This window comes from Mandrillus leucophaeus, unplaced genomic scaffold (assembly GCF_000951045.1).
Source record: "Mandrillus leucophaeus isolate KB7577 unplaced genomic scaffold, Mleu.le_1.0 Scaffold88, whole genome shotgun sequence".
NCBI lineage: Eukaryota > Metazoa > Chordata > Mammalia > Primates > Cercopithecidae > Mandrillus > Mandrillus leucophaeus.
In genome coordinates this window covers 3,723,669-3,747,062 of record NW_012109585.1, presented here as the reverse complement: position 1 = coordinate 3,747,062, position 23,394 = coordinate 3,723,669, and the positions used below count along the sequence as shown (strand labels likewise).

The 23,394-nt window shown below is 51.8% G+C and overlaps 1 protein-coding gene across 2 annotated transcripts in view; it reads left to right on the top strand.

Moving 5' to 3' along the window:
- JADE2 (jade family PHD finger 2) overlaps positions 1–23,394 on the top strand; it is a 56,827-nt gene that overhangs the window by 9,574 nt on the left and 23,859 nt on the right. The window contains exons 2-4 of one of the 2 annotated variants that reach the window (XM_011969211.1): positions 2,136–2,193; positions 4,268–4,362; positions 18,039–18,196. In XM_011969211.1, the coding sequence (XP_011824601.1) occupies positions 2,136–2,193; positions 4,268–4,362; positions 18,039–18,196 (311 nt within the window). Of the gene's footprint in view, positions 1–2,134; positions 2,194–4,267; positions 4,363–18,038; positions 18,197–23,394 lie in introns of those variants that run through there. The other variant, XM_011969212.1, reaches the window with a different exon arrangement.

Sequence of the window (23,394 nt, the reverse complement as noted above, 5' to 3'; positions counted from 1 at the left end):
CAGTATTCTGCCAGTCAGCTTTTGTCACACTCTCTTTTTTTTTTTTTTTTTGAAATAGGGTCTCACTCTGTCGCCAAGGCTGGAGTGCAGTGGCACGATCATGGCTCACCTAAGCCTTGACCTCCCTGACTCAAGCTATCCTCTCAACTCAGCCTCTTGCATAGCTAGGTCCTTAGGTATGTGCCACCACAACTGGCTAATTTTTAAATTTTTTGTAGAGATGGGTCCCACTACATTGCCCAGGCTGGTCTCGATCTCCTGGGCTCAAGAGATCCTCCAGCCCTGGCCTCCCAAAGTGCTGGGATTACAGGTGTCATGCCCTTGACACGCAGACTCTGGAAGGCAGTGAGGGTGGCAGCTGTGGGTTGCTGGGCTGTCTGTACTCTACTGCACAGAGGCAGAGTAGTCAGGAGGTCAAGAGCACGGTCTCCTGAATCAAATACAGTCATTGACATCTTGGGCAGGTCACTTAACCTCTGAGCTTCAGTTTCCTCCTCTGCGAAAGGGAAGCAGCCATGGTATATGCGTGTAACGAAGGGCTGCTCTAAGGACTCATTGAGGTCCCTGTGGACCCCCTCCTGCTACCATGAGTGCTTAGCAGTCTTAGTCATCCTTGTTCCTGCCCTTGTGCTGCTTGAACCACCAGTGTCCCTTGGAACCTCGGCCTCTGGAGGGCACTTTACTGGCACCTTTGAAGCTGGGTGGCAAGCAGCCACCTCAGTGAGTCTTCCTGCCATCCTGATCCTGCTGGTGGTGGGCACTGGGGTAGAGAGAAACGCCCGGCTAAGATCAAGTCCAAGGCAGGAGGGCCATCCTGGTCAGCTGAGAGATGTGGGTGTTCAAACCCACCTTCGAGAGCAGATGCTCCCTAGTCTCTGCAGGGCTGCCGTAAGGTGGTGGCATCCCAAGGCTCAGCAGGAATGGACTGGGGTTGGGGGCAGCGGGAGGTAGGTGCAGATGGGCTGGGCAATGGGGCTTTCTCTCTACTGACACAGACTCCTCCCTATCCTTTGCTGTAGGGAGTCAGTCAGGGAACATAGGGGAGCGTGCTCTGAACCCTGAGCCCCCCGACGTGTTCTCACATTAGGACTCAGCCACAGGCGAGCTGTAAGACCCAGGGCAGGTTAACGCACCACCTGCTGTGCTCCCCTCTGAGGGGATGAGAGCAGGCTCTGCCACCTGGGACCCATGAGGATTATAGGAAACAGTGGTGGGAAAACACTTCCAGCAGCCAGGAGCTGATGGAGGGTACAAAGGCAGCTCAGCATGCGCCTGGGGATCAGACCTTATGGATTCAGTCCCATCTCAGCCACTTACCAGCAGGACAGGGTGCTGGCCTCACTTGTAAATGGAGCTCACAGCTCACCTGGTTAGGAACAGGAGATGGTGTGGATAAGGGAAGACTCTGTGTGAGCTCAGTATGAGGCCCCTATGTGAGAGTTGTCCTTAATACTGTGAAGTTAGATGTTGCAGTTGAGGTAGAGTTTATTTGTACTTTTATCTGGGAAGGGTGATGGGGAGTAGGAGGGCAGGGTAGTCCAACCCAGGACCAGTCACCCTGGGCCTGATGTGTCTCAGGGACCCATCCTGGAGTGTCCCCCACCTCTCCCCGCTTCTGTACACTGCTGACCACCACTCACAGGACTAGGCCCTCAGTTTTGTCTGCGTTGGCTTGTTCCTAACTTCCGATAGCACGGTCCTCCTGGAAGAATCAGTCTTGTTTCCTGTCCTCTACCCTCTTCCATCCCTAGAGGACTTGTGGCTCAGGAGGCCTTTGCAGTGGTGGGCCTGAGTGTCCTTGGGTGGCAGCTGGGACTGGGCAGGTCGTGGTCACTATTCAGCTTGTGCTTGCTGACACCCCCATGTCCTCTCCTTCTACAACAGCTTTGGTTAGACCCTTGCTTAACCGAGGGCTCTGGGCTCAGGAGATGGGAGATGCAGCCTTTTAGAATCCCAGGGCCTCTGTGCATGGGTGGAAGAGGGTGGTGCTGGCAGAGAAGAAGGCTAGGGCAGGGCTTTATTCTGATCTTTCTGCAGTGGAGTAAGTGGGGGAGGTAGGTTATGGGGTGATTTTCTGAGAGGCTGAGGATTTCCCAAGCCATCCGTGAGTATAATGGGCTTGCCTTTTGTTGCAGATGGAAGAGAAGAGGCGAAAATACTCCATCAGCAGTGACAACTCTGACACCACTGACAGTAAGGCCTTCCAATTTGGGCTCCTACAGCGAAAGCATTTGAATAGTGATCAGGCCCACAGGCCCAGGTGGGAGGAGGCTGCCCTATGGTCTTAATTTCATTAAGAGGCATGTTGATGAAAGCATAAATCAAGTCAGGTTTCTCCACTCCTGCCCCTCCACTTCTAAAAAAGTCCCCGCACCTTCCATGACCTCCAGGGCCTTGTTCTCCCAGCTGTACTCCCCCTTATCCTCTAGGTCCCAGCTCCATTTGTTTTGCTCTGGTTGGAACAGATCGGCTCCCCTCTGGGCTTCTCTATATAGTAAGTCAAGGCCCGTATAGAAAGTCTGTATACAACAGATACAAACCCAGTCACCTTTTATCATACTTACTGGATAAGTACCATTTCCCAATCAGTGGTAAGCTCCTTGATAAGAGGTCTCTTGTCTTGCTCACCACTATATCCCCAGCTATGATCTGGCATATAGTAGATGCTCAGTAAATGTTTGCTGAACAAATCAATGAAGATACCCAACCTTCATAGAATCTTGGCAATAGAATCCCAGAGGTAGACTTGTGTGTGGATTGGCGTGTCAGTTGGATGTGATGGTTGCGGGTAGGGGTGTGTGGAATGCATTATCAAGCAGCAGAAGAAGTTTAGGGAGCCTCCCCTGAAATTTGGAGAAGAGAAGGGAGGTTTATGCAAAGTGAGGGCTCTGGTACTAGGTCATAAGGCAGCTCTTCTCAGGTGCCCAGAAAGCCAGGCCTGCCTGTGCCTGTTGGAGTAAGGAGTTCCATCTGCTGTGGGTAGGAGGGTTGTGCTGCCAGGAAGATCTCATCTAGCAATGATTGCCTTGCTGGAGGCCCAGGCTAAGGAAGAGGCTGACCTGCCAAGGAGGCTGGGCTTGGAGCTGTGCAACTTTAGACCTGTTTCTTCACACTTATGAGCAAGTGAGATTAGGGGGCTTGCCAAGGCCCCTCCTAGCTCCCAGAGTTCCACAGCCCCCCAAAAGCCTAAGCCTAAGGGTAGATCCACTAGGATGACCAAGGAGGTCTCAGCCCTGTCCCTACCTCCAGGTCTCATCTGTTGTCCTTTAGGCTCTGCTCAGCTTGGGTCTGGCATCCCACCTGGCCAGCCCTTCTTCCCTACAGCAGGAGATCATAGCATCTGGCCTTTTGTGGCTACAACTTGCTGCCTGTGGCCTGGCTCAGTAGAACCAAAAACCACATCCTCCATTTCTAACTTTATTGCAGGCAGAGGAACCCTTTGAGAGGGCCAGGTACTTGCAAGGCTCCCCACCAGCCCCCTCCACTGTGCCCACCCATGGCTGCTACTCCTATTCAGCCAAAACCATAGTGTCTCCTTATATCTTGCTGCTCCTTTGATTCATAGGGGTGGAGGCCACAGCCCTGTCATCCAGCAAGGGCCTTAGACCCTAATAATTATAGTTAATGTTTACTAAGGAATCACTGTGTGCCTGGGACTGTGCTAAGACTTTACAGGCATGATATCACTTATTCCTCACAACAGCCCTTTGAAGATAGGTGTTCTCTTGCCCCCATTTTACAGAACAAAGGCTCAGCAAGATTGAATCATTTGCCTGGGGTGACAAGCTAGTAAGTGGCCGGGTCAGGACTCCGCTGGTAGCCTGGATCTGCTTCAGAGCATCTCTCTTCCCATTGCCCTGCTCTGCCTCTGAATACCCACAGCATCATCCCCGAGTACTGGGACAGTACCTAACCTGGGGCAGGGTGAAGAGTGGGTATGAAAGGCTTATTCCAGCTCTCTTTGAGCACAGTCCCAAAGAGGGCCAGGGACTTGTCTGGGGTCACACATTATACTAATACTGAGCCCCAGTAACAGCCTTTGATTTCTGCAGCCCTTCTGGTTGGCGAGTAGAGGAGGCTTCATGTCCCCATTCATCAGTGGGGAGACTGAGGCCCAGAGCAAGGATAGTCCACTAGGTGCTCACTGAGGTTTCTCCCTCCTGAACATTCTAGCCGGGGCTTTGCTTAGAAGCTTCCTATTCTTGGGCATGAGTGGGTGGTGCTCCTGGCCCTCCAGGACCCCTAATGGACTGTTCTCTCTCTGCAGGTCATGCGACATCTACATCCGCATCAAGATGCTCCAAACTGCCCAGCAGCACCAAGTCGGGCTGGCCCCGACAGAACGAAAAGAAGCCCTCCGAGGTGGGTAGTGACGAGCTTCCCAGAGATCCGTGGGGAATGAGAGTGAGCTGCCCTGTGGAGACAGGGGCAGAGCACTCCTCGCAGAGGGCACGGGCAGTGCAGAGGGAAGCCAGCGTGGCCGAGTGGAATGAAGGGGAGTAGGGGCCAGTTTCCCTCAGCCTTCCAGGTTGTTGTGAAGGTGTTCCAATTGATCTGAGCAAGGGGAGAAGCCTTTCAAGGATCTCAGACAGGGTAATGACACAGCCTGATGTTTTAGTGAAAGTTCTCCCTGTGAGAGAAGGGAGAGTTCAGTCATCCAGCAGGGAAACAGTGATGGCTTAGAGTTGGGTGGTAGCAGTGGAATGAGAAGCAGTAGGGTTTGTGATATTTTGTAGGCTAAGCCAAGAGTGGTAAGGATTTGCTGGCACATGGATAAGGGATGGGGTCCTCAGAGCCATCCAGTTAGTCATAGGTTCCTTGTACCCATTTCACAGGCATCTGCATTTGAAGCCTTCCTTACTTTGACCTGGGATGTTTGTTACAGCAGGTAGAGGTTTACGGCCTCTGGAACTGAGAAGAGCACTGGGGGTGGGTAGACTCCTGGACACCTGGACCCTCCTTCCTGAGGTTCCTGAAAACTCCCACCCTAGGGCCTTATTGCTCCTTCTTTTAGGTCTTCAGTGCTAATGCCACGAGGCATTCATTGCACTGACCACAGAAGAAGCCTTTGGCACAGATGGGGCTGCAGGGGCATGGAGAGATGGAGGGTCTTAATCCTGGTTCTTTTTTTTTTTTTTTTTTTTTTTTTGGAGACTGAGGCTCGCTCTGTTCCCAGCCTGGAGTGCAGTGGTGCAATCTCAGCTCATTGCAACCTCAGCCTCCTGGGTTCAAATGCTTCTCCTGCCTCAGCCTCCCGAGTAGCTGGGATTACAGGTGCGCACACCACACCCTGCTAATTTTTGTATTTTTAGTAGAGACAGGGTTTCACCATGTTGGCCAGGCTGGTCTTGAGCTCCTGACCTCAGGTGATCTGCCTGCCTTGGCCTCCCAAAGTGTTGGGATTACAGGCATGAGCTACTGCACCCGGCTAATCCTGGCTCTTAAGTAGGACACTGTACTACAGCCAAGAAGTAGCCAGACACTGGGGCTGGATGCTCCTTTTTAATCATTAAAACTAGCCCAGAATTTCTCAGTCCTCTTGTAAATAAGGAAAGTGAGGATGCCAAGGCCATTTAGCCAAGACCTTAAATCCTTGGGGCTCACAGTGCCGAGGGCAGAAAGGCCCAGAGTTTGGTGGCAGGGCCCTCGGCATGGGTTGGGGAGGATGTCTTTGCTCCATGCTGGCCTCTCCTGTGTGCTCCCTCACCACAGGTGCAGTCCTGGCTCCACTGTCTTTAGCCAGCCCTTAGAGGGGGGCTTCTGCAGATCCTTGCATCTGAAAAAGGACTCCGCCTTGCCTCCTCCAGGAGCTGCCCTCCCCAAGGACTCTCCCCTGGGGAGGTGGGAGTGGGATTCTTTGAGACCTGATGCCCCATCCCCCAAGCCTGACCTCCATGGCCCCATGGTGGGTAGGGTATAGACAGTGTTTTCTCTGGGAATACCATTAGAGGAGGGGAATGCAGTGCTGGGGGTGAGGTGGAGGTGGGGTGGGACAATGTTGAATCTCTGACTGCCCTCCTGGGGTAGCCCTGCTTGGTAGGAGGATGGGCTGTGCTTAAGTGCAGCCAAGGAAGCAAAAGGCAAGTGGGGCCTTGGGGAGCCCTGCTGGCTCTTGGTTGTTTGGGACCTTCCCCACCCCTGGTCTTTTTTTTTCCCTTTTTTCTTTTGAGACAGGGTCTCCCTCTCTCACTCAGGATGGAGTGCAGTGGTGCAATCATGGCTCACTGCAGCCTCAAACTTTCAGGCTCAAATGATCCTCCCATCTCAGCTTCCCGAGTAGCTAGAACTACAGGTGCACACCACCATGCCCAGCTAATTTTTTTTTTTTTTTTTTGTCTTTTTTTTTTCAGTAGAGACAAGGTCTCACTATGTTGCTCAGGCTGGTCTCAAATTCCTGAGTTCAGGCAATCCTCCCACCTTTGTCTCCCAAAGTGTCAGGATTACAGGGATGAGCCACTGCGCCTAGCCTCACCCCAGTCTTGAGAACTACAGGGACTCCCCAGTTGCTGTGGTTGAAGTAGTAAAACAGTAGCTACCTTTATGTGCCTTCCTGGTCCTGGAAGGCAAGAATTGTCATTCCCATTTCAGACATGAGGAACCTGCCTTTCGAGAATCCCACCTATCTCCTGTTTACCATAGCTGTTCAAGTTGAAGTGGGATGGGGAAGTTTTGGGGAGCTCCTAGGGCTGGCTTATCTCTTTGACTCCACGGGGAGCTTAAGCCAGTCTTCTGCCCCTGCTCTGCTTCCTCCAATCTCCAGTGGGAGGAGGGGCCACCTCCCAGGCACAAGGCTGCCATCTGCACCCAGGATTGGGCCTGCCTGGGAGGAAACAGGTGTCAGCGGAGGCTGAGAAGAAAGAGCAATTTGCATGGGGCAGAAAATTCCCCTGCCTCTTGGGTTTTCCAGCCCAGAGCCTTTGTACCTTTCCACACCTAAAAATAGTCAAACCCATGGTACAAGTATCGATGCCCAACCCTGCTGGGGACTGGCTCCACATGGCCCTGGGTCCAAGCCCAGGAGCCTCCACAGGCTCTGAGGTCTGCCTAGGAGACACCTCCCCACCTCAAGTCCTGGGCTCTAGAAGGGCCAATGAAGTCCTCCCTGCCCAGAACCCTTGAACTGTTGCCGAGCACAAGCTTTTCCTCCTACAGTAGGCTGGAGAGCAGCCTGAGAGGTTTTCCTGGTCCCCTAAGTGACGAGGTTGAGCCGTGGCCGGCATAAATTCCATGTTATCTTGGGGCAGAGAGGAAACCATCAAGGAAAGCTTCCAAGTTATTTGGCTCATGAGAGGGCGGAGATGAAAGCGAGGATTTGGCGGCAGAGAATGTTTGCACTAAATCTCCTCACGGGCTGCTCTCTTCTCTTTCTGTGAATGGCTTGGGTGGGGCCTTTATGGTCTGCTGAGCCTGGGCTTTGGATACCCTGGTGAAGGGGGTCCCCATCTACTCAGTCCCCTAGAGTATGAAGCCTGTGGGGTGGCTGTCAGGCTGGTCACATGGTTTGCTTAGTGTGGCAGGAGTCCCCAGCGGGAACACTTATGGAGTGATGTGTGTGCTGTGGAAACCCCCTTCTTGGTGACTGCAGAGCCATGGAACCCGTGGTTCACTTGTCTCCTCATCTCTAAATGTGGGCAGTGATGGGGTGGGGGGTTTGAGGACCAGGAGTGCTTAGCGTAGCACAGGCAGTGGGCACAATGAATCTAACCTATGGAAGGGCTGGGGTTGGGTTTGGGTGAGATAGGCAGGGATGCCCTGTGATGACCTCTCAGGAGCTGCCCTTTCCCAGTGCACCCTAAGGGCACAAGTCAAGGGGCACTCTACACCAAGTGAGGTGCCTCAGGGCTGAAGAAAGCGCTTGACCAGGAGTCAGGACCCTGGACAGGGCTAAGGCCTGGAGGCCCAGCTTCCCATCTGGCCCTTGCCCAGTGGCTGGCCCCTCCCTCAGCCAGAGTGAAAGGGGAGTGAGTGCCGGCCTCCAAGCTGAGAGCTGAAGGCATGGGCCCCGGGATTCTTGGGAGGCTGGGCTAGGATTTTTGGTGGAAGTGCGCAAAGCCTGAAGTCTGCCCTGGGAGCTCCTTAAAGCAGTAGAAGGAAAAGGTGGAGCTGCCCCTGAGAACTCAGCCTACTGCCTTCTGTTGCCTATGGCATCCCAGCAGAGCTGTCTATCCTTTGGCCCTGAAGTCCTGAGCCTGGCCTAGGGAGCTAGTATAATAATTTGCACAATGAGTTTCTGGACTTGCCTGGTTCGCTAAATGGTGTAGCCATTGTTAGTGTTGTTAGTGCTTAACCCTTTGTGGGACACATCTCAGAATCTGATGGAAGTCAGAGAGCAGAGATTATTGTTTTAATACCACCCCACCCCAGGTATTCTGACTTACATGGTCTGGAGTAGCACCCTAGGTACCTGTACTTTTTGGTTTTTTTTTTTTGAGACAGAGTTTTGTTCTTGTTGTCCAGACTAGAGTGCAGTGTTGTGATCTCAGCTCACCGCAACCTCTGCCTCCTGGGTTCAAGCAATTCTCCTGCCTCAGCCTTCCCGAGTAGCTGGGATTATAGGCATGTGCCACCACATCCAGCTAATTTTTGTATTTTTAGTAGAGATGGGGTTTCTCCATGTTGGTCAGGGTGGTCTTGAACTCCCGACCTCAGGTGATCTCCCTGCCTCGGCCTCCCAGAGTGCTAGGATTACAGGCGTGAGCCACCATACCTGGCCTTTTTTTTTTTTTTTTTGAGATGGAGTCTCACTTGGTTCCCCAGGCTGGAGTGCAGTGGTGTGATCTCAGCTCACTGCAACCTCCACCTCCCACGTTGAAGAGATTCTCTTGCCTCAGCTTCCCGAGTAGCTGGGACTACAGGCATCTGCCACCACGCTGGGCTAATTTTTGTATTTTTAGTAGAGATGGGGTTTTGCCATGTTGGCCAGGCTGCTCTCAAACTCCTGACCTCAAGTGATCTGCCTGCCTCAGGAAGTGCTAGGATTACAGGCATCAGCCACTGCACCTGGCCAGTACCTGTACTCTTTTTTTTTTTTTTTTTGAGATTGAGTCTTAACTCTGTCACCCAGGTTGGAGTGCGGTGGTATGATCTCGGCTCACTGCAACCTCCACCTCCTGGGTTCAAGCAATTTCCCTGCCTCAGCCTCCCAAGTAGCTGGAATTACAGGTGCATGCTACCATGCCTGGCTAATTTTTGTATTTTTGTTAGAGACTGGGTTTCACCCTGTTGGTCAGGCTAGTCTTGAACTCCTGCCCTTGTGATTCGCCCACCTCGGCCTCCCAAAGTGTTGGGATTACAGGCATGAGCCACTGTGCCCCCTAGTACCTGTACTTTTTAAACAAGCACTCCTGTTGGGATCCAGGGTTAAGAACAACTGCCATAGGGAGGCCGAGGCGGGCAGATCACCGTAGGTCAGGAGTTCAAGACCAGCCTGGCCAACATGGTGAAACCCTGTCTCTACAAAAAAATACAAAAACTTAGCTGATCATGGTGATGCACACCTGTAATCCCAGCTACTCAGAAGGCTAAGGCAGGAGGATCACTTGAGACCAGGAGGCGGAGGTTGCAGTGAGCCGAGATTGCACCACTGCACTCCAGCCTAGGCTACAAAGTGAGACTGTGTCTCAAAAACAAAAAAAAAGCAAAACAAACAAAAGACAACTGCCATAGACTTTTCCCTTCCCTTTGCCTAAGACAGGAGTTCCTGGCTTGGTTGTTCCCTGGAAGCTTCTTTGAGTATTTTTGAGGGGGTAGGGAGTGGAAGCTATGGCTAGGTTGAAGGAGAGGGAGGGAGGCTCTCCAGCCTGGTTCAAAGATCTAAGCAACGTCAGGGAGTGTGGGTGGGGGCAGTCCACCACTCCATCAACTTCACAGAGGGGATGGGGGATTAACAAATTTCTGCCCCGCCCCGGACTTGCCAGAGGTGTGAAGGACAGTTCTGGGAGAGACCTGGAGGCCAGCCGCATGTTTTGGGGGGCTACTGTTTGAGGTGGTGTCCTCCTCTGACCTGGGCAGAGACACAGGCGGAAGGGCAGGGCAAGCGGTGGGGGTTTCCCCAGGCAGGCTGTCTTGAGGTAGAAAGCTGCATTTTCAGGAAGTCAGAGTCCCCAGAAGTCAGCCAGTGGGCAGAGGCCTGGGTCTCTGGACTGGGAGCTGCTGATGCTGATCAAAATCAGCAAGTGCTCAAGAGTACCTAGTGGGCCTAGCTCAGTGCTGGGGACAGAAAGCACAGGCCCTGTCCCTGGGGAACTTGTCCTCTGTCAGCAGGATGCAGGTGCTACACAGGAAGGGGTCTGTTATGGGAGGTGCAGCCTGGCTTTGCCAAAACGCCCAGGCTTTGCCCGAGGACATCTGTGACCCCAGGCAAGTGAGCCTCAGAGACCTTATCGTAGAGTTCTGCCTTGGGCCCTCCCAGGGAGTTGATGATCTGTAGATGTGACTCCTTCTGTGGCTCATGGAGCCATGGGGGGTGAAGGGAGCCCCAGAGGTGAGTGGGGCAGGAGGTGGGGAGTGTCGGGTAAAGCAGGCCATCCTGAGCTGGAAGCCTGGATGGTGGGAGTGGGGATTCAGCTGTTAGCTCCTATATAGGCTCTGGTGACAAATTAGTACGTCCCTAGTTGCGTGTACCACTGAGGCCCTTCACCAATGCGTAGTGCCTAGTCCCTGGGGGAGGGGCCCGGGAGAAGCCTCTGCTACCAGCAAGGGGGTGTCCCCCAGACCCAGTGTCTCAACTTGAAAGTCCCTCTATAAGGAATGCCACCCCCACTCCCCAAGAAAACACTGTGAGTGGAGATGCAGCTTCTCAGCTTAACCCTTGCTTTTAAAAATGGAATCCTTCTCCTACCCTGCGTGAAGGGTAAAGAACAAGGGTAGCCAGACCGCGTTGGGGTTCCAAACCACAGGGTAAATAAGATGCCTTCCTGAGGAGCCGGAGGTGTTATCCAGATGTTTGAAATGCCGTTCTATAGTAAAACAATGAAGGCGTATGGTACAGGAAAATGCAAAATGCCCATAATTTGATAGATAAAACAGGAGAATCCAAAAAAAGGTTTTGTGCTTGCCCTTGTGGTTTTGAGCCAAGTTTCCAGCCCACCAGCAGTTCCTTTGCTACCTTGTGAGGCAGGCGGGTTGGGGCGAGCCCTTCCGCTAGGCTAAGCGCCTGCTTTCTGAGACTCACACTGCCTTCCTCCGGGGTGGGGGGCAGGATCCACTTCTATAGTTGGAAACATCGCTGCTCCCGCCAGCTGGAAGGGCCTCCTGGCCTCTGGGACTTGTCTTGCAAAAGAAATGTGTGTAATAAATTCTCTTTAAGAGCAGGAAGTGCTGCTATCCTCATGAAAATAAAGAAAGAGATGTTGAGTGGGGGTTTTTTTTTTGTTTTTTTTTTTTTAAGTGTCTTATGAACTTAGCCTAGTGGTAGCTTGAAACATGACTGGGCAGGGGGTAGCTATTCTTACAGCCCTTCTCTCATATTTATACTGAATTTAGCTGCATAAGTTTGCTCTTGGCTAAGACACTCTTTATCAGGTTCCGACCCAGAAAAGATGTTTTAAAAGAAGAGCCCTCTGTGTCTTGCAGGCAGTATTGCTGTGGTTAGACAGTGGGGACTTCACGCAAGTGGTTTCACCTTTCTGAATCTCAGTTTCCACATCTGTAAGACGGGTAATAGGAATTAGGGGCCACAATGTATGTAAAACTTTAACATAATACTTGACATGCCTTAACACGGCAATTACCTTTCTCTATTAGCTGTTGTTTCTAATAAGATGAGGTACTCAGAAAACAATTGTGATGAGGTTGGCTCTTTAAGTACAGAACTTCAAACATTCCTTGAGGGGTGAGGAGGAAGCGACCACTTCTAACTCTAAGGCCACTTCTAGCTCTATGTTGGGACTTTTAGTGTAGACAGACATCCAGGAGAGATTGTCCTGGCCAAAGCCATTGTGATTGGCTTTGGGACAGTGACCAAGACCAGTTTCTCAGTTTCATCTGGAAGAATCCTGCCAGCCTCCTGCCTCTTCTCTCCCTGCTAAGACAGGGCAGGAAGTTTTATACTTTAGTCGCACTTCATACAAATCCTGGGATTCATTCATTCATTCACTGACTCTTTCCACAAGCATTTCATTTTTGTTTTGTTTTGTTTTGTTTTTTGAGACAGGGTCTCACTCTGTCACCCAAGCTGGAGTGCAGTGGCATGATCTCGGCTCACTGCAACCTCTACCTCCTGGGCTCAGGCAGTCCTCTCGCTTGAGCTCCCCAAGTCGTTGGGACTACAGGCAAGCCACCATAACTGGCTAATTTTTGTTCCAGAAGCATTTTTGAGTACCTGCTGTGTGTCAAACACTGTGCCAAAAGCAGGCACAGTGATAAACAGGACACATGGAGTCCCTATCTTCTTGTAGCTTGACTATTAGGAGAGATGGACATTAAAAAATATAGTTACACAAATAGGCCGGGCATGGTGGCTCACGCCTGTAATCCCAGCACTTTGGGAGGCTGAGGTGGGCAGATCACTTGAGGTCAGGAGTTTGATACCAGCCTGGCCAACATGGTGGTGAACACCGTCTCTACTGAAAATATAAAAATTAGCTGGGTGTGGTGGCAGGTGCCTGTAATCCCAGCTACTCAGGAGGCTGAGGCAGGAGAATTGCTTGAACCTGGGAGGCAGAGGTTGCAGTGAGCCGAGATCGCGCCACTGCACTCCAGCCTGGGTGACAGAATGAGACTCTGTCTCAAAAAAAAAAAAAAAATATATATATATATATATATAATTGCACAAGTAATTATATTTTGTAGTGTGATAACTGCTGGAGCTTTTCTCTTCAGTAGCTAAATTTCCTCTTGGTACCTCTTAGTTTGAAATACTCTGTGATACAGTAATTCCCCCCTTGAGAAAAGGAAGCAGAGAACCAAGGTCCCAGGATGAAATGTCCAAATCATAGCTACAAATCTTGAGATTGTATATTAAACCTTGTAGCCTGGTGTCTACTGGCCATATGGTTAGTGCACAGTGAAAGTTGCCTTTTGTCATTATCTTTATTTGCTTTTGAAGGTCACTCACGCTCTGCCTTCTTGCAGAGTTCTTCCTAGGGAAATACGTACAGAAAGCTAGACTTTTGAATGGTTGTGATCTGCAGTCTCAGAAAAAGACGTGAAGGCAAAACCATGTGATGTGTTTCTGGAGCAGTGTCCCTGCATCTGGGCAGAGCAGTCTTTGGCCCCCTCCAGGGCTACATTGGCACCCCTAGCACTCAGATGGGTTATTCAATTAGAGTTTGAGGCCTTTAAACATTTCTTCATACTGTTTGAAGAAGCTACAATTAACATCTCCCAAGCAGCTCAGCAGAACTTGGTTGCTAGGCAGCAGACCTTTAAAGACAATTTGTCAATTTCTGCCAAAAGAGAGAAAAGTAGTAAACATTCACATTCTAAGAAAATTGCTTGTTTTCCAGCTTCCAACTTTCTTGCCACAGCAAGGCTTCTCGTTCATCAGTGTCCATTTTATTCTTTATTTAGTTTTCATAAATCATTCAAAGGAGTTTTAGGAGAATGTTTAAGCCTTTTTCAGGCCTACCTCCTGGAAATTCAACACAAAATGATGTTTAGGTTACAATTGGCTGCCATATTTGTGGGCAGTTTTTATATAAATGCACAGAGGCTCCTTTGGAAGGCATGGAGTACCCAGCTGTAGTCTTGGACAGCAACCAAAGAAGGAGGTGGCTGGCTCATGGAAGGATCTTGAGTCATTCAAGATTTCTCAGCACCTAGCATGTGCCAGGCCCTGCTTGCACTGCTGGGCTCCAGCCCTGCGGCTCAGCCAGACCTCACTGAGCTCCCCTTCTGGTGGGGAAGACATGGCAAAAAAAACCCAGGAGATTCTAATACAGGGGCTGTAAAACTTCAGACAAAGCCCACAACCCAGCCTAGGATTGGGGAAGGCTTCCTAGAGCAGATGTGGGCTGGACTGAGACCTTAAGGATGAAGTGTGCCAGCTTTACTCTGGCAAGGGAGTAGTGTCCCAGGCAGTGTTCTCCTGTGTGCAAAGGGTTAAAAGTGCTTGGGAGACTGCAAGTGCATCCATGTGGTCACAGGGCCTCATTGGCTCTGCAGTTCAGTCTGGGCACAGTGGGAGGACAGTGGAGAGCCACTGGAGGCCTCGGAACTTGCAAAGACCGCCGTCGGATTTGCGTATTTCAACCCTTGGAGAAGTCACCTGATTTGGCTTCAGTTTAACTCAAGGGCATTAGGCAGTGAGCACATGTCCAAAAGGGGCAGGGAGAGCTGGATGGCTCAGGAGTCGTGTTGGCCTGGGTTCATTTGCCACTTCCAGTGCGTAGACCTTGGGTGGGTGATTTAACTAACCCGAGTCCCAGGTTTCTCAACTGTGAAATAGGGATGATGGTAGTACTTACCTCACAGAGTAGGTGGAGGGGCTAATAATAGATTAATTCAGGAACAGCCTTTACACTGTCACTCTGCACACAGTCTCTCCAAGTGTGGGCTGACACCATTATGACAGTGCTGCCCTCCCTGTGCGTCCATGATTCCCGCCTGCTAGAGCCATTAGTGTCCAGTCTGCCACCCGCTCCCTGCGTGACCCAGGATGAAATGTGAAACTCTCTTGGAACGAGACTCTTTTGTCTTCCCTGAATCTCCCTAACTGTAGTGGGAAGGGACTCTGAAGTTGACCCTGGGAGCCCTTCCTGCTGTGAGTTCTCAGTGCCAGGCCTGGTTCTGGGTCTGGACCATGTCTTCCCAGCTGGTGTGGTGGGACACTCTGGTCTCACCCACTCCACCCTGGGCTGAATGCTTGTCCTTGAGCTTAAAGCCCAGCAGAACAAAGGCTGCCTGTTGCTCAGAGGCGCTTGTTCAGGTCCATGTGGTTGGGGATTTTGGCCACTGGGTTTATCCATGCGGTATCTCACCCTGTTCATGGGGATTCAGAAAGCACTGCCAGGAGCCCGTTAGGGGCCTCAGATTCATCAGATAATTCCCCCAGGGAGGCCCTCGTATTCAGTGCCAGGCACTGAGAATATAGCCGACAGCAGGATGAGGCATGGCAGGGGAGATGACAAGAAACCAGCAACATGAGTCGACCAGGTATTTTTCAGGAGTGTAAGTGCTGGAAAGAAAATGGGGTGAGATGGAAAGTGGCTCAGTCAGGCAGTCGGCACTCCCTCAGTTGGTGATCAGGAAGGAATCGCCGAGGAGACGCCAGTTAAGTTACAGCCCAGGGCTGGGCGCGGTGGCTCATGCCTGTAATCCCAACACTTTAGAAGGCTGAGGCAGGCGGATCACTTGAGGTCAGGAGTTCAAGACCAGCCTGGCCAACATGGTGAAACCCTGTCTCTATTAAAAATATAAAAACTAGGCCAGGTGCGGGTGGCTCACACCTGTAATCCCAGCACTTTGGGAGGCCAAGGTGGGTGGATCACTTGAGGTCAGGAGTTTGAGACCAGCCTGGCCAACATGGTGAAACCCCGTATTAAAAATACAAAAATTAGCCATGCGAGGTGGCAGGTACCTGTAATCCCAGCTACTTGGGAGGCTGAGGCAGAAGAATCGTTTGAACCCAGGAGGCGGAGGTTGCAGTGAACCGAGATTGTGCACCTGCACTCCAGCCTGGGCAACGGAGCAAGACTCTGTCTCAAAAAAAAAGAAGAAAAACAGTTACAGCCCAGGATGAGAGAAGAGCAAAAGGTTTCTAACCCACCTGTGCCTCTTTAGAGGGCACATAGTGACACTGGGCTATTGTAGGGTTGATTTCTAGGGCAGAATGATGCACTGTCCCAAGTGGGTGGTTCTCCATGGCTTCAGAGCATCAGGGCTTGGGATGATGCAGCACTTGGCTTGCTTGGGTGGGGAGAACTTTGAGGCAGTTATGAATCACTTTGGGGTCAGTTCTTCCTTGTCAGGTCCTGTGCTGGGGCCCATAGGGAAATAACCCAGCCCCAGCCCTGCTGAGCTCGGCAGTCTCCAGAGGCCTTCGCTGGCATGGGCCCCTACTGAAGGGCCCCCTAAAAGCACCCAGTGCCTGAGTGTGCCCTCTTGCATTAGCTTTCTTACTACTTGCTAATAAGATATGCAAATTACCAGGGCTGTGAAATCTTAGCCACATTCCATCTTCTGTTTAATTAGCATTTAATTGTAATCTGGTTTTAATTTTTTCACACTGGCATCCTAATTAAATGTTAGGGTGTTAGTCCTAACAATTAAATTATATTGGCAAGTAGAGTCTTCAAGAAACTTGACCTTTTCAAGCCAGGGCCGTCTCCAGCTAGATGCAGACGTTAATTAGATTCTGCAAGATGCTGCTTCCAGGACCCTCAGTCCACCCATTTCACTGTTCTCCTTGTGGTTGTGGACCTAGATACAAATGAGGCGCACATAGCAGGCAGAGGTTACCACTGAATCTGTCTGTCATGAGCCTACGGAAGGCTGAGTGAACTGACTTAGCCCCGGGCACAGCAGTGGATGCTGACTTTTCCAGGGATGAATGTGGGGTTGAAGTTTGGTCTGAGGCCTGGAGTACTCCTTGAAGTGGTGTCTCTTGTCTCAGTGATGTGAGTTCTTTAACTTGTGATTCTCAAGTGACGATGATCACTGGGAAAGTTGGTACCCGAGCAAGTCACATGGTGTCTAGAGGTGCCACCACATTCCACAATAGCGGTTTGTCGGGGGATCACAGCGGGATCAGGTGACTGGGGCAGAAGGCGTTGCCAGTGCCAGCTGGGGCAGAGTTTAGAGCTTGTTCTGAGGTGGAATTGGGGTTGGAGGTGGGAGCAACAGACTAAACTCTGGGAAGAGCAGTTTGCCCCAAGTGAGCACGTGCTCGGGGGTGACCACTCGTGGCTTTGCTCTGAGGAGTTTGGGCTTGATTAAGAAGGAAGACAACCCTGTCCTTCCTGCCTTCCTACCCGGCCCCCGACACACAAAGCCCCTGTCGAGTTAGGAGAGTGTCCTTGTTCTTGAGGGACTTTGGAAGTCCCAGCTCATGTGAAGCCGCTATCTAGGCTGCCCTAAGCCCTGGCCATCCCCCGGCTGTTTGCATAAGGTTTGCAGAAGGCCTTTCCTGGGGTTGGCGCCCTGTGGTGTTTTACACCTCCACTTGTGTCTGTGGGTGCAGAAAGATAACATGATTGTGAACCTCCAGTGGAAATGTCTTGAACAGTCACATAATGGCAGTATTTTTAATTTAATTTAATTTATTTATTTTGTTTTTATTTTTTGAGAAAGGGACTCACTGTCACACAGGCTGGAGTGCAGTGGTGCAATGATGGCTCACTGCAGGCTTAACCTCCTGGGCTCAAGCAGTCCTTCCATCTCAACCTCCAGAGTAGCTGGGACCCCAGGCATGTGCCACCGCACCCAGCTACTTTTTAAATTTTTTATAAATATGAGGTTTCACCATGTTGCCCAGACTTGTCTCAAAATCCTGGGTTCAAGCAGCCCTCCCTCCTCAACCTCCCACAGTGCTGGGATTACAGGTGTGAGCCACATTGCCTGGCCCTTTTTTTAAAAAAAAATTCTTTAATTTTTAAATGTTTTGTAGAGGCAGGATCTTCCTATGTTGCCCAGGCTGTCTTGAACTCCTGGCCTCAAGCAATCCTCCCATCTCAGCCTCCCAAACTGTTGGGATTACAGGCATGAGCCACCACGCCTGGCCATCAGTATTGCTTTCACATTAGCCTTTCTGTCCTCTGAGGTTTTCCTCTTTTTATTTTGATTTTTGCCTTTCTCTGCCAGTCTTTCTCTTTCTCTCGTAGGTCCACTCCCATCTATCCCTCAAACTCTGTCCTTTCATAGGTCAGAGCAATGTGAATTCAGTTCATCACATTTATGGGACATCTACTGTGTGCAAAGCATGTGCAGGGTTCAGAGCTGTGTTATTTATTGTGCTGATTGCTTTTATGTCATCTTATTTGTAAGTGCGCAGGCAGAATGCCCACTTGAGTTGCATGTATCTGCGTCTTCCTCTGGCCTGTGGGGCAGACTGCCCTGAGGCAGTCTGAAGTCACTCTCCCCCCTCTTGCCCCTCACAGGTTTTCCGGACAGACTTGATCACAGCCATGAAGATCCCGGACTCATACCAGCTCAGCCCGGATGACTACTACATCCTGGCAGACCCATGGCGACAGGAGTGGGAGAAAGGTGTGCAGGTGCCCGCTGGGGCAGAGGCCATCCCAGAGCCCGTGGTGAGGTGAGCCAGGCAGCCCAGGCTAGGGGGCCGCTGGAACAGGGGAGGAAGGGGAGGCTGCTTTCCAGGTAGGTGACCTACCAGTCCTGGAATTCCTTTCTAGTCCGTCTCTATTCTGTATTCCATTCCCTTGTCCAACAAACCATTGAAATGTTCCAGAAATACTGGCAGTTTACCTGAGAGGCTAGGGGGCTGGGCTCGGGCTTGGCTGTAGAGCCAGAATGCTTGCGTTCATGTTGCCACTCATATTCAGTGTGGCCTTAGACCATAAATGTAATCTCTCTGGGCCTCAGTTTCCTTATCCATGAAATTGGAATGCTAACAATAACTAACCTACTCATGCAGTTGTAATGTTGAGATAATGGAATGAAATGATGCATGGAAGGCACTTGGCACCAGGCCTGGCACACAGCAAGCACTTCGTAATGTCAATCCAAACTGGGCCCCAAAGCGGTTATTTTTTCTTTCTTCTTTAGAGACAGGGTCTTACTCGGTCCCCCAGGCTGGAGTGCAGTGGTACAATCTTGGCCCACTGCAGCCTTGACCTCCCAGGTTCAAGCAATCCTCGCACCTCAGCCTCCCAAGTAGCTAGGACTACAAGCCCAGGCCACCACGCCCAGCTAATTATCATGCTTTGTGTAGAGATGGGGATTTGCCATGTTGCCCAGGCTAGTCTTGAACTCCTGGGCTCAAGTGATCTGTCCACCACCTTGGCCAGCCTCCCAAAGTGCTGGGACTGCAGGCAGCTGTAAGTCACCGGGTCTGGCCTTTTTTTTGAGACAAGTTCTCACTCTGTTACCCAGGCTGGAGTGCAGTGGTGCAATCTCAGCTCACTGCAGCCTTGACCTCCCAGCCTCAAGTGATCTTCCCACCATAGGCACATGCCACCACACGTGGCTAATTTTTTTGATTGTTGGTAGAGACAGGGTCTTGCTCTGTTGCTCAGGCTGGTCTCTAACTCCTGGGCTCAAGCAACTCTCCTGCCTCAGCCTCCCAAAGTGCTGGGATTACAGGCATGGGCTACCATGCCCGGTGCCAAAGCAGTTCTGATCAGGGAAATCTCCAGACTTTTCACTAGTCTTTAAAAAGAGAGAGATAAAGCATACTTTTTTTTTTTTTTTTTTTTTTTTTTGAGACGGAATCTCACTCTGTCGCCAGGCTGGAGTGCAGTGGCGCAATCTTGGCTCACTGCAACCTCTGACTCCCGGGTTCTTGAGATTCTCCTGCCTCAGCCTCCCGAGTAACTGGGATTACAGATGCGTGCCACCATGCCCAGCTAATTTTTTGTATTTTTAGTAGAGATGGGGTTTCACCATGTTAGCCAGGACGGTCTTAATCTCCTGACCTCGTGATCCGCCCACCTCGGCCTCCTAAAGTGCTGGGATTACAGGCGTGAGCCACCGCGCCCGGCCTTAAGCCATGCTTTTGACTTCTTGAACCTTTTAAGGGAGTTCTTAGTGGGGGAGTCAAGTGCCTGGCATACAGCAGATGGTCAGGAAGCCATTGCTATTACAGGCCTCTGGGTAGGTTCCCCTGCCAGGGCTGGTTCAGAGATGAGTCCTCTGGGCTTTATACCCTTCTGGTCTCGAGATGGAGAGACTTCTGGCCGCTCTTGTCAGGAGGTAGCCACGTGGCCCTGGGTCTTGCCTCCAGCTACGGAGTTCAGCCAAGTGCTTCTTTATGCAACCTGGGAAACCCTCCAAGTCATGTCTCAGTGCAGAGGGGTCTTGTGTCCTGGCCTCCCCCACCCACCAGTCTGCCTGGTCTGGGCAGCTTGGGTTTTTGGCTGTCTACTCCTGGCCTTGGCAACCTTGTGGCTCTTGCTCGATCCCATGTAGACCATGCATGGGGCAAAGATCACAGCTGTTACCTCCCTTGATGTTGGCACCCTCGTTTCCTGGCAGCTGCAGCTATGATTGGATCACAGGCACAGCAGACTCGAAGCACCAGTAGGGTGCTCTGTGGGGATTGGAAGGGGAGGGGGCAGGCAATCCTGTTCCAGTGACTCCTGATGGCTGAGTGTTTATTGACACTTGTCTGGGGCCTTCTGAGAATCAGGGGTGCCCCAGGCCTCTCCAGAAGTGAGAATATGTATGCCAGGTCACTGCCACAAGTACCAGTGCCCAGGGTGATGGGGGAAGGGCAGGCCACCAGGTAGGCAGAGTGAGGTCAGTCTTGATTAGGCTTGGCCCAGCAGTCTGTCCTCTCTACTTGATGTCAGTGTCAGTTGGTTCCGGAAACATCTCCTGGCCTGGGTAATTAATTGCAGATGCTTCCATACCAGTAGCTTGGCTTCAGTCTGCCTGTAGGGTGCTTTATCTGTTGACATCAAGAAGAGAGCACGTGTTCCAGCTGCTTTGGCTTTACGAGGTGCATTCCCAGCATAAGCATGGCTGTGCTAAGCTGATGTGAGCCAGGAGCTCCTGGCCTGTCCGTGATCTTTGGAGAGGATGGACTGGGGGTGGGGAGGTGCTCTCTTAGATTCATCTCCACGCCTCTTCTGCCGCTGTCTCCCTCTAGCCACTCCATCCTCCTGGCACCTCCCACTGCGCAGCCCTCATCTGGAAGGCTGCCTGGTAGCCGCCAGGGTCAGAATTATTAGAGAAACCCTGTTCTTGAGGACTGGCTGTGCTGAGCCTGTGTTCATCTTTTCATTTAACAATCATATTAGCTTTACAAACGACATGTAACTGTCCCCATTTTATAGATGAGGAAGTTGGGAAATTCTGGGGAATTCCCTGCAGGGCCACCAGGCCTAGTGGGCTGGGCCAGGAAATCAGAGGCCCCAGGAACAAGCCCTGGGCTGCCCCTGTGAGGCCCAGAGACAGAGCGCTGTGCCCCCGTCATCCCGGCAGGCTGTTTCTGGCTGCCCTCCCCCAGCTGCCACCCCAGGCCCCCTCTGTCCCTTCCTCCCTGGCCTTTGGGTGGGTCTGCCCACCTCATGGTCTGAAATCTGTCTGAACAATGAGCACTTGTCTCGCCCTTCTCCAGACTGAATTGAGTGAGGGCCTGTCCTGTCCCTCACTGTGGCCAGAAGTCTCAGCCAGGGCAGAACCGACCTCTGGTGTGTATCTGGTCTTCTGGGGTAAAGACCCCCTCCTCTCCCATAGATCCCAGCCAGCTGATGCCCTCCTCTCAGTTGACCTCCATCCTCCTGGCTACAGCTGAGGGTGAGGGCTTGGCCTAGGGTCAGGTCAGTCCACGCCTGGTAGGAGAACTTCCTTCAGAGCCAGAGCCAGAAGGGGGCAAACAGATGAAGAGGAGAGACCCAGGAAGCACAGCAGATACCTTGTGGTGTGAGTCCCTTCACCCTGACTCTACAGAAGGAGCACAGTGATCCTGATCCCAAGAGGCTTGGCCAGGTGGCCGCTGACCAGGCAAGCAGATGTGGGTAGTTATGCCAGGAAGTGGTGGGCATCCGGACACCCCCACTCAGCATGTGCTTAGGGCACAATCAAAGCCGTTCACAACCAAATTACAGGCTGCATTTTTAAAAGAATGTGTTTATTCAAGTAACAGTTTCACGGGGAAAGGCAGAATTGTGTTGGACCGAGGGTATTAGTATCGCTTCCATATGGAATCACCTGTTAGTGTGGGGTGCGGCCATACCATGATCATAACCTAGGACCTGCCTTCATTTGGGCCTCTTGTGTGGGCAAAGGTGGTGCCAAGCCCCTTCCCCTTCTCCATGCCCCTTCGACCTTATATAGACCGTCCTCCTGGCTTGGAGGCCATTCTCTCTCCTGGCCTGGGCCCCTGCCTCCCCGTCTCCTTCATCCTTCCTGCCCTTTTTGCTGACACTGGGTGTGGTGGTGGGGAAGCCCAGGAGCCCTTGCCACAGCTCTGCCATGTCTCTGTGCCATCTAAAGCCCTGCCCCTCCCTCCCTGTCAGCGCTGAGTCACAGCTTCTGGCAGCCTTGCCCCCGACCCCAGGATGCCTCTCAAGTAAGGGGCCTCTCCACCCTGGCAGAGCTGGCCAGATGGAGGCCAGGCTCCGAAGCAATAACCATGGCAACCAGTGGGGGGTGGGAAGAGCTGGCTTTTTGAACTGGCATCAGGAACTGAGGGGCAGCACACAGCTGAGCCAAGAGGAAACCGTGCCCTCCTGAGGCAAAATGCCCCCTATATTCCATTTCAGGAGAGCGGTAACATCCCAAGGTCTCAAGACACACATACACACACAAACACACCACACATCACACAACACACACACACATCACACAGCACACACACACACACGCACACAGTAGTTACTGTGTGCCAGACACTTTCCTAAGAGCTTTGCAAACATTAATCCATTAATCCTCTCACCACCCACATAAGGTAGATATTATTACTATTATTATTTTTGAGACAGAGCTTCGCTCTTGTTGCTCGGGCTGGAGTGCAGTGGCGCGATCTCTGCTCACCATAGCCTCCACCTCCCGAGTTCAAGCGATTCTTCTGCCTCAGCCTTCTAAGTAGCTGGAATTACAGGCATATGCCACCACGCCTGGGTAATTTTGTAGTTTTAGTAGAGATGGGGTTTCTCCATGCTGATCAGGCTGGTCTCGAACTCCCGACCTCAGGTGATCCGCCTGCTTTGGCCTCCCAAAGTGCTGGGATTACAGGCGTGAGCCACTGCGCCCAGCCTGGTACTATTATTATTGACCCATTTTGGGGGATGGGAACACTGGGGCCCAGAGAAGTTGAGTGACTCCCAGAGTCACACAGTAAGTGGTGAAGCTGGGCTTTGAGTCCACACCCTGCGGCCAGGCCTTTCCAAGCTGCCTCAGCAGCAGAGCTGTGGCCGCAAAGGTGGGCTGAGCTGGGAAGGGATCCTGGGACTGCAGCAGGCAGGATTCTTTGTATCCAAGGGATTTGACTTCCATCTTGGTCGTGGGGCCGGGTAACACTGTGTAGCAGGACACTCACTGCTCACATGACATTGTGTCTGGGAGAAGGGCAAGGTGGCATGTGGACCTTTTGTCTGGAAAGGGTCACCCTAGGCCGCAGCCAGGTAACCAGGTAGGGCTCCTCCTTATCTCAGAGGAGAGGTGGCCTCAGTTCTACTCAAGTCAATGGGGTTTTCAGGCTGTTGGTAAAAAGGGGGCTTGGGCTTCTGGGAGTATGTAGACAGCCCCTGCCTTGTCCGCAGCCTTGAGGGGTATGCTGAAGGACCTGGAGTCCAGCTGGCACTACCTCACTTGTTGCTGACACAG